This window comes from Silurus aristotelis (genome assembly GCF_946808225.1).
Source record: "Silurus aristotelis genome assembly, chromosome: 28".
Taxonomy (NCBI): Eukaryota; Metazoa; Chordata; class Actinopteri; order Siluriformes; family Siluridae; genus Silurus; species Silurus aristotelis.
The window spans coordinates 15,622,872-15,638,874 of record NC_139601.1 but is presented as its reverse complement, the minus strand read 5'-3'; the positions used below and the strand labels follow the sequence as shown (position 1 = coordinate 15,638,874).

The window sequence follows — 16,003 nt, the reverse complement described above, 5'->3', positions numbered from 1 at the left end:
GGTTATGCTCTACCTGATAATCTCCAGATCCACTGGGCCTCTGATCAGGATAAAGTGTAACATTAATATACTGCTGCTGCAAAAAAGCTGGAACTGGTTTTACTTTAGCAAAAGGTTAATAATTTTACAGTATTTATATATATAGAATGCTCTTTCTATAGAACTTTTTTAATGCTTCAATTAACACACACATTTTACCAAAGTCCAAAATACTTTAATTTCCACTACAATACCTGGTTAAAAACTGGTGAGAAATTCACATTGTCGCAGTTCAAGTGAATACAGTGAAATCAACCCAATAAATAATACCATCAACCACACTTAATAACCCCATAATACCTCAACTTAAAGAGAAATACATATTTACCTTTAGGAACTCTGTAAATACTTTGGAAAAACAACCACGGTCAATATAAAGTGCATGTGTTATTTGCAGCAGGATCCAAACTGCTGCCGAATGAAATCGTTCGGATCCTGAGTGGGTCTTCGGTAAAGTGCTGGTGTATTTTGTACTCCCAATGTGTGGGTTTCTTATGGGGGCTGGAAAGCCGGTGAGTGGGTTCTGCTTTGCCCCTGCAGTAAAGGGCTCAGGCTGGTTTCGAGTTCTCTCTGTTTCTGCAGCAGGCCCTGAAGATGTACGGATTTCCACAGTGGTCACACAATATTCATCAAAAAGGTGTGTGATCTGCACATGAGGACATGAGCTATAGATTTTGTACGTTACCTGTCTGAGTTCAGATAAGCCTTTGAGTATAGCCTGCTGTCTCTCTGTGCTCTTCAGTAGCTCGGGGTGTAGGAGGGGATCCCGCTGCACCACAGGCATGGGCTGTTTGTTGCTGCTCACCTCTGAGTAAGACAAGCAAAAAATGCAATAAACTATAGTGCTATTGAATGGTTCTATTTAACTTTTAAATGGTATGAACTAGGCATTTATAAAATTGCTTATTAGCCAATAACAGGGAACAGTGTAGTTAAAAAAAACAGTTTAAATGCACATTTAATGCATTTTCAGTTGAATTTCTACCCTGCATGTTTATCGGCCACACCCCTTACATGCATTGTACATTCCTCCAGAACACATTTTCTTAATAAAAAATAAATAAAGTCCATCGGGGCGAGTAAACATGTAAATTACATAAATATTACTTTCATTTATGTTAAAGACTTCCTGGTGCTGTGTGTAAACTATTGTGCAAAAAAATTGTATTTAACAAATCGATTTGCATTCATGTCATCTTATGACCAAGCAAGATGTTTAAATTTTTTTTTCCAAAATTTTTGCTTATTTCCAATAAATTCCTGGTAAGTTTCCAACTTTTATTGCCAAAATTTCCCATGGAAATTATCGACCATTTTGCAACCCTAGTTCTAGATGAGCTACAACAGCTGCTTCAACAGTGTCTGGCTGCAAAGCATTATCATAATTTCATTAAAAAGAAAATTGGTTACTATTTTCACAAATATATTAAAACAATTTGGAGCTATTTTCCAGGTGCTAATATTAACCGCTTCTCGTCTGACTGCATCACAAAACCCCCATTAGAAGTTGTCAGATGAATTTTGAATAATATGAATATATTAATTAATACATATAATTATAAATAATATATAGTGCTCTCTGTCTCGAGTGTAAAAACAAACCGCACGTGGTGTCAGTGATTCGCCGCTAGAGGCCGCTCTTGTAATGACAGCTGACCAGAAGTCCGAAAAACCATCGGTATAGATTTTTTGCCAAAAGACGACAGTTCCAGAAATGCCAATTAATTAGCAAAACCAATTAGTCGGTTGACCTCCAACCCCCATTGTTGAACTATTTACCCATAAGAGCATGCTCTTAAATGTTTTATTCCTCACTTTCTGCACAGTATATACCTGCATGTATCTTTTGGGTTCCTTCATGTGTGGCGGGTCTCGAGAGCGGGGCAAGAGGATCAAGGTGGTAGACCTCATCTGTTCGCACATATGGGATGTAATCAGATGGTGGAGGCCATCCACAGCTCTCTGACTCTTCCTCTGCATGGGATGGAGGAAGAAGCTGGAGTCTGTGCTTCACTGCAGGGACGGGCGGAGAGGGAACTCTGCTTGGTCAGAGATTAAATGAGGGCAAAACAAAAAAATACTTATGGTCAAACGAGTACATAATGTAATTGAATAATAACTTCTATCAGGAATTTTGTCATTTAGCAGGTGAGTAAATCTAATTGATCACTTACCTTTGAGTTGCAGATTGTACTCTATGTGATTCCTCTTCCTAAATCAAACATCAGATTAATTTCAACACCTTCCTGTACATATAAAGGTCACACTTGGATATGGATATACCAAGTCTGCTTACTTTCTGATGAGCCGAATTTGAGTGGTGCTGATTGCGAGACGGATTTCCTGAGCGTGCAGGCGCTGCTTGCTGCGGCGTTCTACAAAGTGTGTTCCTCTCCACCAGGGTCATGAGCTCCATCTGTCTGCGCATCCTGTTCTCCTGGCGGTGCCTCTGCAGGGCAGCAGGGTAACGCTCTGATGCAGGAACAAAAGCCTTCCTGGGCCTGTGCGTGTTCCACTCGGGTCTCCTGAGGAGCTGCTGTGCAGGAGTTCTGTCGGTTCGGACGTAGGCTTCATAAGGATCTGTTTCGGTCATGGCCTTGCACATGTTCTCTTTCCCACTGTTCTTTTCGCCCGGTCTGCCTTCACGTCTGGGTCGTTTTATATTGGGAGGAGCTTTGTATACTGCGGCAGCTTCAATGCCTCCGTTGGCCTCTGGGGACGGAATACCTGGATTGATTTCGGTTTTAAGTGTTCAGCATAAACGAATAATGGCTTAGGCTTGAAATAAAACTGATCACATTCTAAATAGTTGCTCAAACTATTGGTTCATAGATATTGATTTTGTTACCTGTCTGAACTGCAGTGTCTTTCCTGGATGTGTGTGGAGCCTCTGGTATAGTGTCCAATGTAGCCAAACTCTCGGAACCATGACCAGCCAATGCTGTCATAGTAAAAGAAAACGGCTCGTGAGTACGGTATTTGATTTTTAACATGCAGGAGAGAAGGGGATGTAACAATTAATTCTCTACCCTGTGAGATCGTTTCACTCTGCAGCAGGTTAGAAACATCGTGGCCTTTCTTCACCAGGTCTTTAATTCTTAGTAGGTGTTTGTTTTTCTGCGCTTCCTCTGACGCCCTCTGCACGCTCAGATACAGCTCTTCTGTTTTGCGTGACTGTAACTCCTACAATTCAATGAACAAAAGCTCATCTATATTCCACACACATTTTGCCATTTCAATTCTGAAGCTCTTAAATGAGACATGGAGGATTGCAGACAGTAACGAAGTAAATGTAATTCGTTACTGTACTTAAGTAGCTTTTTTGAGTGTCTGTACTTTACTGGAGAATTTCCATTTGGGGAGACTTTTACTTTAGCTTAAGTCACATATCATAACTTTTTTACTCAAATACATTTTGCGAAAACGTGACTGGTCAAACGCGCAGATATAAATCAGTGTTTGACTCATTAATATCATTCTATTAATAGATTAGTGTGTTGAGTAACGTTTGCGAATTCCACAGCAACCGAGTTCATTAAGCAAAGAGTCTTGTGCCAAAAATTATAACAGGAAAATTTTTGCCATTATATAATCATAATACTTTGGATACTTGTAAGTACATTTGAAGGCTAATACTTTTGTACTTTTACTGAGTGTATCTCTACTTTAACATGGTTTGTGAAGAAATTTGTACTTAAGCAACACCAAAAAGGAATGTGGAGTACAATTAAGCGTATCCCAGAATCATTAAACAGTGTGCTTGGAGTATCTTTCTTTAATAAAAAAATAAATAATAATAAAAATACAAGTGTCCAAATACTTTTGGGGCACTGCATATACTTGCTTTCTGCCAAAATAGTTTTCCCTAAATTATTAATAAAAAGAAAGTACCTCCTTTTGTTTCTGTAGCTGACTCTCTTTCATGAACTGCTGCTGTAGAAGCTCCCTCTCTCTGGCGACTCTGTGCTCTTCCTTCTGTTCCATGGCCTGTCGAATAGCCTCTTCTTTCTCTTTCTGTCTTCTTTGCTCTTCCACCTGGGCCTCGATAGCTCGCTGGAAGAAATTAGGATGCGCAGTAATAATCCAGTTGTCCAGATCATGTACTTTGTTTCTGCTTGTTTTGTTTTATATACACATGTAATCTGCATTTGAGTCAGATTTCGGTTATAGCACAGGAAGTGGAGAGAGAGAAAAAAAAACCCAATGTGTATAATACAAAGCAAAATTCTCCTCTTTTCAATAACAGTATGTGACATGTTCTCCTGAAACAGGAATGAACATGCTGGCAAAACACACGTAAAGTATCTTACAAAAGTAAGTACACCCCTCAAACCCCCCTCACAATACTATAGAAATTAAACTTGGAGATATTTAAGAGTAGTCAAAGTGCAGCTTGTACCGCAGTACAGATATACTGTCCTCTGAAAATAAATCATCAACATACGACCATTATTGTCTAAATAACTGGCATGATCAGAGTGTCAATATTTTGTGTGAGCACCATTGTTATCTATAACTGCCTTAATCCACCTGGGCATGGAATTTACCAGAGCTGCACAGGTTGTTGCTGGGATCCTCTTCCACTCCTCCGTAATGACATCACAGAGCTGCTGTATGTTAGACACATGGCACTTCCATGTTAAAAAACTGCTGTTCAGCAGTTTCTGAAGGTAGGGCATCAGGTTCTGCGTCAAAATGTCACAGTACATCTTGGAATCCATGTTTCCCTCAATGAACCGCTGCTCCCCAGTAACAGCAGCACTCATACAGCCCCAGACCATGATACTACCACCACCATGCTTGACTGTAGGCAAGAATTTCCTTAGTATTCCTCAAAAGGGGGTCGCCACACATGCTGGACACCATCTGAGCCAAACAAGTTTGTAAGTCTCATCAGACCACAGGACATGGTTCTAGATATTCATGCTCTTGGACAGACAGCAAACTGTAGTCTTTCTTGTGGGCCAGCTTCAGAAGAGGCTTCGTTCTGGAAAGACGGCCATGCAAACCGACTTGTTGCAGTGTGCGTCGTATGGTCTAAGCACTGGACCTACTGCTTCTGCACATCTAAAACAATGCTGGCAGTGCTCACGCATTTGTTATTTTTTGATGCCAGTTTCTGCACCTGACGCACAGCACTTAGGGTGTAGCAGCTATTTTGACAATGGCTGTATGATGAGTTATTTTCAGAGGAAAGTAAATCTTTACTGCTATACAAGCTGCACATGTGAGGGGTGTACTCACTTTTAAGAGATCCTTTATCTCCAGATAATTGAAAGGCTGACACTTGTCATCTTAATTATTCATACTTTAAGTGTCAGTTTGAAGCAAATACAGCTACAGAGGAGACTGCAGGCAGGGGGGCTTTAGGTGTGATCTTTCATGAAGTGGAAAGTCACAGTGCTCAAACATATTTCTTTTTCAGACTTCTTAGGTTTTACCTGAGGCGTAAACAGGTTTATTTAGAAATTATTTCCTTAATCTGTAGTCACTGCATTAAAAATAGTAAAAAAAAATAATAAAATCAGTTACTACTTTAAAACCTACCTGTAGTTCGAGCTGTTTCGCACGCTTTCTTTCTCTCTCCTCTATCTGAGCTGGATCCAGCAGTGCAGTCATGCTACGCAGGTAGCTGTATATAAAAACATTTTTTATGCTGTAAAACCAGTGGCACATAGAAATATTATTTATTTGCCCTCAAGTGATATTTTTTAAGCGACACTATGTGAAAATCGAAGTGGGTTTTATCAGTCTGCATACATTAGATACACAATGGTGTTTTTCATATTATATATAGTGAATCCTGCAAGTATTTACAGCTCCTCATTTTTTCCACATTTTATGTTACAGCCTTATTCCAAAACTTAAATTTATATTCATTATTTTCCTACAAACAATACCAAATAATGACAACATGAACATGTGTATGCATTACATATACTGTGTGTATGTGTATAATAAATAAATAAATTATATATATATATATATATACACACACACACACACACACACACACACACACACACACACACACACACACACACACACACACAGATTGTTAAACACAATATACTAGTAGTGATTCGATGCTTTAATAGGAGGAGCCTGATTCTACTACCAATCTCAGTCAAATCTTCGCAGAAATGTTATGAAACGAGGATCATGGCATTTTGGTTATCATGGGGGTGCTCAATGTCTGATTTCACATAGAACTATTGTTTTCTCCAAATAAGTTAATATACAGCCTATTATGATAATGTTGTAAAGAGAAATGTGCTTATAAATGTGTAATAAAAATGTTTTGAGTAAATATTTTAAACATGCTTGAATAAAACCAATCCCCATATGACAGATTTGAAATGACAAGTTTTACTTTCCATGATCTGTGACTGACACGGGAAAATCTTGTCTGCAAGGTATATTCCGTTCTAATTTCATTCGTGTTAGAGCACGTATATAGTGATCATGTTTTTGGAGTACTTCCTGGAAGGACCTGGCTTTATTTGCTGAATAAAGTCTCACTTTCGGCAACACAATCCTGGATTCTGAACTTTTCATTGGCTTGGCATTCATCCTCTGTAGTAAATTGTTTCTAAAACTATAAGGACCAAGGCATTGGGACCCCACAGTTAACCGGGGAACACAGTTTTACAGGATGTCTTTTAATGTCTATTCCCTTCACTTGAATTAGGAGACCAAAATGCCCCTGTGCACAAAGCCAGCTCTATGAGGATACGACCTACACCGGGTCAATGTGGAAGATCTTCAGTAGCCTGCTATAGAGCTGGGATGAATTTGAAAGAAGACGTGTTTGATTTGCTCACCTGGTCTTTGGCTGAAAGCTCTGAGTGGTGTCCACACTGGCTCTGCCCATACTGTCCATTCCATATGTGCTCATACCCTCCCAAGCAGTGGATAGTGCCTGAGAGGGGGCGCGGTAATGGGAGAGGGAGCTGCCGTGGTGATCGATCTCAGCAGCAGGAGGAGGAGGCTGTGCTGGGAGACGCCGCTGAAACGAATCGAAGTGCATGGCCCAGCGCTCATGATCCTCTGCCTAAGAGGAGAAATGCATTTTTGAGCAGCCAAGCAACGAAAATCATATATGCAGAATAAGCATGCACATACATACACCCACTGGGTAGAAGTCACACTGTTTTCTAAAGCTTGATGTGAACATTTCCCAAATATTTGACCGGTATCTGCATGACTGTGCACAAGTACTGATATTCCTAACAAAGTGCAAGCAATCGTATAAAAATAGCTGAATCTCAAGAGGTAACGAACTGCAGCGTCCAGAATAAGAACGTACCTGGCTCTGGCTCTGTTTCTCCAATTTCCGCCGCAGCAAGGTTTCCTCTCTCTGCTGCTCCAGTTCCTGCAGCCAGCGTCTCTGCTGCTCTTTCTTCTCCTCACTGAACGCCTGCTCCAGTGGTGCGGCTTCCTAACCAATTACCAAATACAATACGAAATTTGCTGGGGCAGGGCTTAGGGTGCCATTTAGGATATGGCCATATTTTTATTTTTTTATTTTAACTAAACTGGTGGTTCGGATCGACCGGGGAATCTTGTGACGCAATCCCTTCAAATGGTGTACTGTTATCCATTAATTTATAAACAATGAACTGTGCGCTTCTCGAAAAAGGGGAAACTGTGTATGAATAAGTGTGACACCGTGTTGTACTTTCAAAGAATGTGTTCTAGCTGGAATATGAAACTAAAATTACCCCTAATACAAACGCCGAGCGGATGGCAGCGGGAAGAACCTTCGGGTTGCTGTGCAGTTGAGGAGCCGGTGGCCGGTTATGTGCGATTCCTGTTCCGGTCTGTTTTGTTCCGTCCTCCTGCACCTATTTAGACAGACTTGCCTTAGATTATTATAACTGTACTTACAACAGAATCAGAAAGGCTGAAGCACACTGACTGAAGAGCCAAAAGCTACATAAACAAGTGATAAAACACGCACGAAAGAAAACCTAGAGCTGCACAATGTAACTAATTAAAATGGCATGCAAAATTATTATTATTATAATTTTTTTTTTTTTAAACAGACTACACATCGTCAGTGCGGTTATACCTGCATTCATGCTTACACAATCCCTTGTTTAAAAACGTCTCTCATTTGTGTGATTGAATGCTTGAATTTGTGAATTTACAGTGTTAATGTGAACGGTATTCATTGTGTATTTTTAAGGACTTTTGTACTGTACATGAAACTACTTAAATATTGTGTATCCTTTTATATCACATTGATAATGTCAACATTTAACGCATTTATTAATTGTTCTAAACCTGTTACATTTAAGGTGAAAACACACATTACAAAGATACGTGTCAGTGCTGTGATGTCCTACTGGTGAGTGTCGAGCATAATTTAAATTATCCTGAGAACTGGACCAGTGAAGAGCAAGAACCTGACCAGAAGAGGCGGAGCCTAAAGTTTTATCCCTTGTGCCAAGACGTTTTGTTATCTTTGCCTTTTTGTCATATACTAGCTCACTTTGTTTGAGAACGGGTGACACTGCACCCACCTTTATTCCACCATGTAGATGTTGGGATGGTCTAGATACCCTAGGTTGGAAAGCAGGTGCCACCTGTTGTATTTTTTTTGTTAGCCTAGCATAGCCAGCTAGTTTGCTTGCCGTTTGTTAGTAAGATTAGCTTATTTAAAATACAGCATCGAGTAGCCTCTTTTTTCTTACATTAATTACTTTGGCACATGTAGATTCCCTGTGTTGTTTTCTTCAAGTCTCTCATAAAAAGCAAGCGCTACACCCTAACCTCTGGTCTTATTATTTTTTTTACCATCATTTTAATAAAAAAAAAAAATAACCAACAATTACAATCGACGCAATAGTTCTATTGGCAAACAATTTATAAAAAAATGCTGATATTTTCTTTAAGTTAATAAGACAAAAGATTTAGCTTGTTATGTTAGATAAACTGTGGAGAAAAAAAAAGAAAAGAAAAGAAACTTCTGAACTGATGACTTTCCAGTTGTGGAAATTGAAATCGATCCGCCCTTTTTACCAAGCACAAAAAACACTTCCATAAATAAAAAAAAATCAACATCTTACTGAAACTTCACCACAGGATAAAAGAGGAGCACAAGACATTCTGTAGCATATTTCATATACCAAATAAAAAAAAATGGTTTGGGGAACAAGAATATGATGAGACATGTCCTTCAGCCAGGGGATGAACATATGTTCAGAATATTTCACAGAAAGGTTCTTTACCCCAGAGAGCTGGTCACTTGATCTAGATCCACTGCCTGTGCCTCTGTTTTGCTTGCTATGATGCAGAACCTCTGCGCTCCCTTTCAGCTGTTTTTTCAGTGCCATCTGCTCGTCTGTACATAAACAGAAAACACGCACTGAACCACACTGCACCGTCTGAACCACTCCAACAGGAAACACGCCATATTTATCACTTTAGACTTTCAGCTTTCTCTACAAAGCCATGATTAATAATAAATGACTTGTCAGTCTCTACACAAAAGCCTCTTGTACAGATTGTGCAATCGGACACTGCCCTGTTTTAATACCTAGCTCTCTTCTCCATTGAGCTTTTTTAGCCTTTAGTGTTTCTCTCTCCGGCTCACGTTCTCCAAAAGTGCTGAACAGGCCAGTCGGGGTGGAATCGCTCAGGGTCCTGTTGTAGGTAAAAAAAAAAAAATTATAATAATTATAAAAATGTGTCAAATGCCCTGCATATTTATTATATGGATTCCTGACAAATTGATATCTTCTCTGCATGCGTATACTTCAGAAAAGATGGCAAAATGTGACTGGAATGAATAGACAAGGTAAAAATCTAATAGGAAGGAAGTGAAAATCTTAAACAGCAAAAAAAAAAAAAAAAAAAGAAAAAACCCCCCCAACACAACTGGGAATATTTTTTAACGCCCTCTGCTGCCTGCATGGTGAATGGCAATGGTAAAAAAAAATACTTGCTAAGTTTTTCAATTCCACCTACTGAAAAACTACACAGAATCCAGAGACAAAATCCCTAGATATTTACAAATCTTGATTTTATGAATTAATGATGCCGATATATATTTACATTTCTAGCTTTTCCAGTTTCCCTGTATGGATGAAGAATACAGACTACTGCCACCTGCTGGTATAAGGAGAGTTCTGTTCTCTCATGCACCTGCCTAATAATCGGCCTAATAATTTGCAGCACAATCGGCCGACGATTAATTTAAAACATTTTAAAACCGGCCCGTAATATATATATATTTTTTACCTTAGCGACTTAAATGTTTTAGTTATTATTTGCAACCTTGTCTTTTCTGTTTTCCTGCAAAGACCATGCTGTGTGGTGAGAAAAACAAGAAGTCGACCAACTGATCGATTTTTAGCATCTTTAATTTAATCAGCATCGCACAATTGTGCTGTAAACTAGGCTGATTATTAGGCTTGGTGTGTCTCAAGCTCGACGTTCTTCCCCCTTGTTTTTAATCTGGCCTTATACAGTATATTTCATTGGTTAAATATGATGCTACTTTTGAAGAGAAAATTCAAGTAAATTTTTTTTTTTTTGTAAGCAAATGTTTTTGGAAGCGTATTTTTAAACAATTTCCCAATGGGATCAATAAAAATATTCAGATTTTTAGTGAATATAATGAACTACAGCTGTAGTTTAGGCACAGATACCACAACCTGGTAACAACTTAATTGGAGCATTAGTTGGAGAGGATTGTGTTGTTCATAAATGTTTAATTGAAGCAATTTTCTGTATCACTTCTTATTAATCAGCTGTTAGACTTTATAAGAAGAAGGGATAAAAAGGAAAAGAAAAAAAGAATCTGCATTATATTCTGGGAATCAGCTGCACTGATTTTGAAATATCAGCATCAGACAGAGAAAAATCCATAATCGGTCGATCTATAATAATAAAAAGAAAAAAAAAGAAAATAAATAGTCCAAATCTGTTAAACTGTACTAGCTATGTTTAATTTCTATCACATGATACTGAACATTTAACTTACTTTTCCTTATTTCCTTCTCTTTGTGAGTTTATCTGTTGGTCTTTGCCAGTTGCACTTGTCACTGTTTCAGTTTGTTCTTCTTTAGTAGCTCCTCCTGTTAGTGAGAGATTCTGTTAACACAAAGCTACACTCAGGACATCATATACTATATGAACAAAAGTATTGGGACACCTGACTTTTCCAGCCATATGAGGTTCTTCCCCAAACTGTTACTTTGGATGTGGTAGTATTATATTTTCCCAAACTAGCAGACTCAAACCTGTTTCAGCACGACAATGACCCTGTGCACAAAGCCGGATCCATGAAGATATGGTTTGGAGTGAAAGATCTGTTATAAAGTTCTGCCCTCAACCCTTATAAACAACTTTAGGGTGAATTAGAACACTGACTGCACACCAGGTCTCCTTTACTGACTTTACTAACACCCTTGTGGCTGAAGAAGCACGACGCTTCACAAGCACATACACATTTTCAGGTGTCCACAAACTGTTCATACAGCCAACTAAACTTATCACACCCTCACCGTTCTGGATGTGAGCTGCAGAATCAGCTTGGTCATTTTGACCTGATACTTTGATGCTGTTGAGGATCTGCTGAAGTTGTTCTTGAGTTAAACACACTAAGTTCTCGTTTACGGCCTTCTCCGCCACGTTGGATTTTTCGCTGGTGGATTTGGTTTTGCTCTCTGACTGCACCCTGACCACCCCTATGACGCTGCACTGATCTGTCCTGCTCTTCGTTTTGGTCTTTCGGCTGCCGTGTTCAGCGTGATTCACGCCACCGGCGTCTCTGCGCTTCCTGTCTTTTTGCCATCTTTCCTCTTCTTTAGGACCCTGTTTGGAGGTGGACATGGCATTCGGCAGTCGACTCTTCTGTGGGATCTGGTAATGGCGAGAACATTGTTTAAAAAGTATATGAATTCTCAGAGCAAGAAAAAAAAAAAAAAAGAAAAGAAAAATGCATGACATACTTACTTGGCAAAATCCCATCTTACTGGAGGGCTTTGACTCACCTGTTGTGAGAAGAATACGCCATCAATAAAATATGGTTTAAATAACTGTAAAGAGCATAAATCAATAAACTTATTTATTTATGCTTTACCATAGTGGGTTAACACAAGCTTGGGCTTCCCATTCTCAAGTTCAAACATCAGGCCATCTCTGTTAAAAATAAAAACATAAAAACAATATGGTTTAGATCACTTCAGTGGAAAATCTCAACTTAATACTATTAAGAATTATAATGAAGACTGTCCTGTGCTCAGGCAAATAACCCCCCCCTGATGTTGACTAGTTGTGGCAGTCAACATCAGACAGACACACACGCAGCACCAAATACACACACACTAAAAAACAATTTTTTAAAAAGAGTAGCAGTAGTATTAATATTATAACAATAATAGATAATATATCCTACACAGCAGAACCTAGATCTTCTACATATCATCTGTATATACTGTGTATAATTGATTCAACTCTCATTTAAATACAGTATATACCTCATTTCTCTACATATAGTGTGCCTTACACAGATCTTGCTCTAAATGTACATTTTCTTCTCCCCTATAGATCACGTGTTCACTTACTGTACTTTTCTGTACAGGTTTATCTGCACTTGTCAGTTTGCACTGCTGATAGATGGAGGGACCAGATTGCTTGCACACACGCACGCACACGCGCACGCACACGCGCACGCACACGCGCACGCACACGCGCACGCGCACACACGCACACACGCACACACAAATTAACAGAACTGTATAATTCTGTTTACACAGAAACTTATTCGGTGTTTGCATGTACAGTCCAAATCCATCTGCACTAACACAAAGCTACTGTACTGTACTGCTCGGTGCGCCAGTGTCTTTGTCTCATGTTGTTCTTTTGGCACAAAATGTCGAACATTTTGTTGTATCCCTGTTAATTTGTGTTGGTTTATAGTGCACCTTGGTCCTGGGAAAATGTTTTGTTTCACTGTGTTTTTATATATATATATATATATATATATATATATACATACACACACACACACACACACACACACACACACACACACACATATATACATATATACACACACACGTACATATAAACAAATATACATATATATACACACGCACACATATTCGTACCAATATTTTTCGGCACAGGGTTTTTGGTTCGGTACACGAGTACAATGTTTTTTACATGCGGAACACGGTTAAAATCCAAGTTCCCTCAGAAACGTTTGTTTAGTCTCTGCGCCTCTGACATTAAAAGCTTTTTATTTATTTATTACTGTTCAAATTGAAAACATAGACAACAATGCCAGGGGTATAAAAAAAACAGAAACTAGAGTTGCTGTGGCTACTCACTCGGTGCAGGAAAAAAAAATTGTTTTGCGCTGGGTCAGCCATGAAAAGGCACCCCTGGAGCACAGAGGGTTAGGGGCCTCGCCTAAGGGCCCAAAAGTGGCAGCTTGGCGAGGCCAGGGCTTTAACCCCCGACCTCCAGATTAGTAACGCAGCGATTAATGTCCAGCTTTGAGAATTTCTTCTTTAAGAGAAATAAGTAGAACAATTAAATAGATTATATCTTTAGAAAATTTTATATTAAATGTTAAACACACAATCATATACACGATCTGTTTTACCCCAAATCAGGTCTTACAAATGTAAACTACTCAATAATCTTTCATTTGTGCCAATTTAAGTGATTAGTAAAATTTAATCAGCATAATAAAAATTATTTAGTATTGCATCAACTTTTTGCAAATCATTTATTCTCTTTTTTATAAATGTTATTGTATATTATTTAACCAAAACAGGCATTTTATTTAAAATGGTTATAAAATGTAAAACTGTTTAAATGTTGATACACACAAATATTAATAATTATTTGAAGTGTTAATAATAATAATAATAATAATAATAATGTAATAAAGTGTTAATAAACAAAAACGGCAAGCAATTTTGTGTTTTGTGTTCATTTCTTCCCCCTAACTGTACCAAAATAAAACCGAACCGTGACTTAAAAACCGGTACGTACCGAACCGTGAAGTGTGTACCGTCACACCCCTTATATATATATATATATATATATATATATATACACATACACACACACACATATACATACACACACATACACACACACATATATACATATAAATATAAAATACAATTATATAATATACAAATACATATAATTATTAGTTCTTTAAGCCACATATCTGAATTTTATTCACAAAATATGATAATACATTATATATAAAATTCTATCTAAGTGACTCATGACGGCTGTGTTAACAGTAGCTTCCTAACTGCACCATTTTTTCGTTAAATTAGTAAAGTGAATTATGTTTATATATATATATAATAAACCCCTGAACACTGCACCGCTGCTGTTTATGATTCAGAGCAGATATTTATCAAGTTTATTTGAAATAAACCGTAAACCGTACAGAAAAAAGAACCTGCACTCACCCCAGATTCATTATTTAATTCTGCCCACATTGAGCTTCATAAAAGACTCGGGGAATTTTAATAAACACCAAATTCATTAGATGGTTTTAAAACACCGTCACCGCCGCTTTCCTCCGGTTGCTACAATCAACCAAACAACCTACACCGGTGTTAGGACAACCGTCGCGCCGGCTCAATCCCAAAAAACGCCCTATCTCCTATCTAAATGCCCTACAAAGAAATTAAAACATGCACTCAAACCATAACCCATGCAGCCTACATAGTACACTAAATGCGTTTAAAATATGACTGAGCCGCTTTTTCCTCGCCGCTTTTTCCTGAGCGGTTTCCCTTGTTAGGTCGGAGATTTAGTGGCGCCAAGTGGGCACTAAAGGTTACTGCACTTCCTTTAACCGGTTTTGGGTTGATGAAATGATGAAATAATCAAACCATATGCATGCAATATGCATAGCATGGACACACTCTAACACACTCTTACACGCCTTGTATTTCTCAGGCTGAGATTGTAAAACTTACCCCGCTCTAGTGAATGAATAGACGGAGAAATATCTATCAGAAACCAGAATGATTTATTTCCGGGTAAATGACGTGATCTCACGGCAAGCGCGTTCGTTGCTAGGCAACAAGCATGCGCGCTGACCCACACAAAGTGGAGGTTGGAAGAGTATGCGCTGATGAATGCGGTAAGGAAATCTTTCATTTATTTTATAGCATTTTGATTTTAACTAAAGCCAAATTGTTTTTTTTTTGTTTTTTTAAATTGTGCTGGTATATTTTAAATAATAGGTAAAGTTGAACTGTTAGCAAAAACTTGAGAGAATTGGGCGGAGACGAGCGGCAGCTGCTGCAGCAAATATATTATCTATCTATCTATCTATCTATCTATCTATCTATCTATCTATCTATCTATCTGTCTGTCTGTCTGTCTGTCTGTCTGTCTGTCTGTCTGTCTGTCTGTCTGTCTAGTCTAGTCTAGTCTAGTCTAGTCTAGTCTAGTCTATAGTCTAACACAAATCCTGAGTATAAATGACAGTGCATATATATATATATATACACACATACATACAGGTGCATTTCAATAAATTAGAATATCATTAAAAAGTTGATTTATTTTAGTAATGCAATACAAAAAGTGAAACTATATTGTATATTATATAGATTCATCACACACAGACTGAGATATTTCAAGTATTTATTTATTTTAATTTTGATGATTATGACATACAGCTAATGAAAACCCAAAATTCAAAATCTCAGAAATTTAGAATATTGTGAAAAAGTTCAATATTGGATACTGGTGCTGTCTCACTTTAATCAGCTTATTAAATCCAAAAACCTGCAAAGGTTTCCTGAGCCTTTAAATGGTGTCTCAGTCTGGTTCAGGCTCCACAATCATGAGGGAAGACTGCTGACTTGACAGTTGTCCAGAAAACGATCATTGACCCCCTGCACATGGAGGGTGAGAGACAAAAGGTCATCGCTAAAGAAGCTGCTGTTCACAGAGTGCT

The 16,003-nt window shown here is 38.3% G+C and overlaps 2 protein-coding genes and 1 long non-coding RNA gene across 7 annotated transcripts in view; 1 reads left to right on the top strand and 2 right to left on the bottom strand.

Annotated features, from left to right (window-relative positions):
- Nucleotides 1-192: 192 nt before the first annotated feature.
- Nucleotides 193-14,685, bottom strand: ccdc66 (coiled-coil domain containing 66). Of its 5 annotated transcripts, none has more exons than XM_083534432.1 (19): nucleotides 14,496-14,685; nucleotides 12,134-12,192; nucleotides 12,007-12,044; nucleotides 11,556-11,913; nucleotides 11,033-11,126; nucleotides 9,584-9,690; nucleotides 9,276-9,388; nucleotides 7,764-7,886; nucleotides 7,349-7,480; nucleotides 6,864-7,093; nucleotides 5,587-5,671; nucleotides 3,931-4,092; nucleotides 3,069-3,222; nucleotides 2,888-2,980; nucleotides 2,336-2,766; nucleotides 2,214-2,251; nucleotides 1,873-2,081; nucleotides 725-846; nucleotides 193-627 (listed from the first exon to the last, which is right to left on the bottom strand). In XM_083534432.1, exons 1-19 carry the CDS (start codon nucleotides 14,504-14,506, stop codon nucleotides 532-534), a joined length of 2,655 nt encoding a protein of 884 aa, XP_083390558.1. In that variant the 5' UTR covers nucleotides 14,507-14,685; the 3' UTR covers nucleotides 193-531. The 5 variants fall into 5 exon arrangements, with proteins under 5 accessions (XP_083390558.1, XP_083390560.1, XP_083390559.1 ...); XM_083534434.1 differs by having other exon boundaries at nucleotides 7,764-7,880; XM_083534433.1 differs by having other exon boundaries at nucleotides 1,873-2,078; nucleotides 14,496-14,684.
- A 408-nt stretch (nucleotides 14,686-15,093) lies between these two features.
- ip6k1 (inositol hexakisphosphate kinase 1) overlaps nucleotides 15,094-16,003 on the top strand; it is a 37,659-nt gene continuing 36,749 nt past the window's right edge. The window contains exon 1 of the mRNA XM_083533499.1: nucleotides 15,094-15,178. Within this exon, the coding sequence (XP_083389625.1) occupies nucleotides 15,170-15,178 (9 nt within the window). The 5' untranslated portion in view covers nucleotides 15,094-15,169. The remainder of the gene's footprint in view (nucleotides 15,179-16,003) is intronic.
- The window catches only part of LOC310721648, a 4,030-nt gene continuing 3,700 nt past the window's right edge, over nucleotides 15,674-16,003 (bottom strand). The window contains exon 2 of the long non-coding RNA XR_014532155.1: nucleotides 15,674-15,941. This is a non-coding gene — a long non-coding RNA (uncharacterized lncRNA). The remainder of the gene's footprint in view (nucleotides 15,942-16,003) is intronic.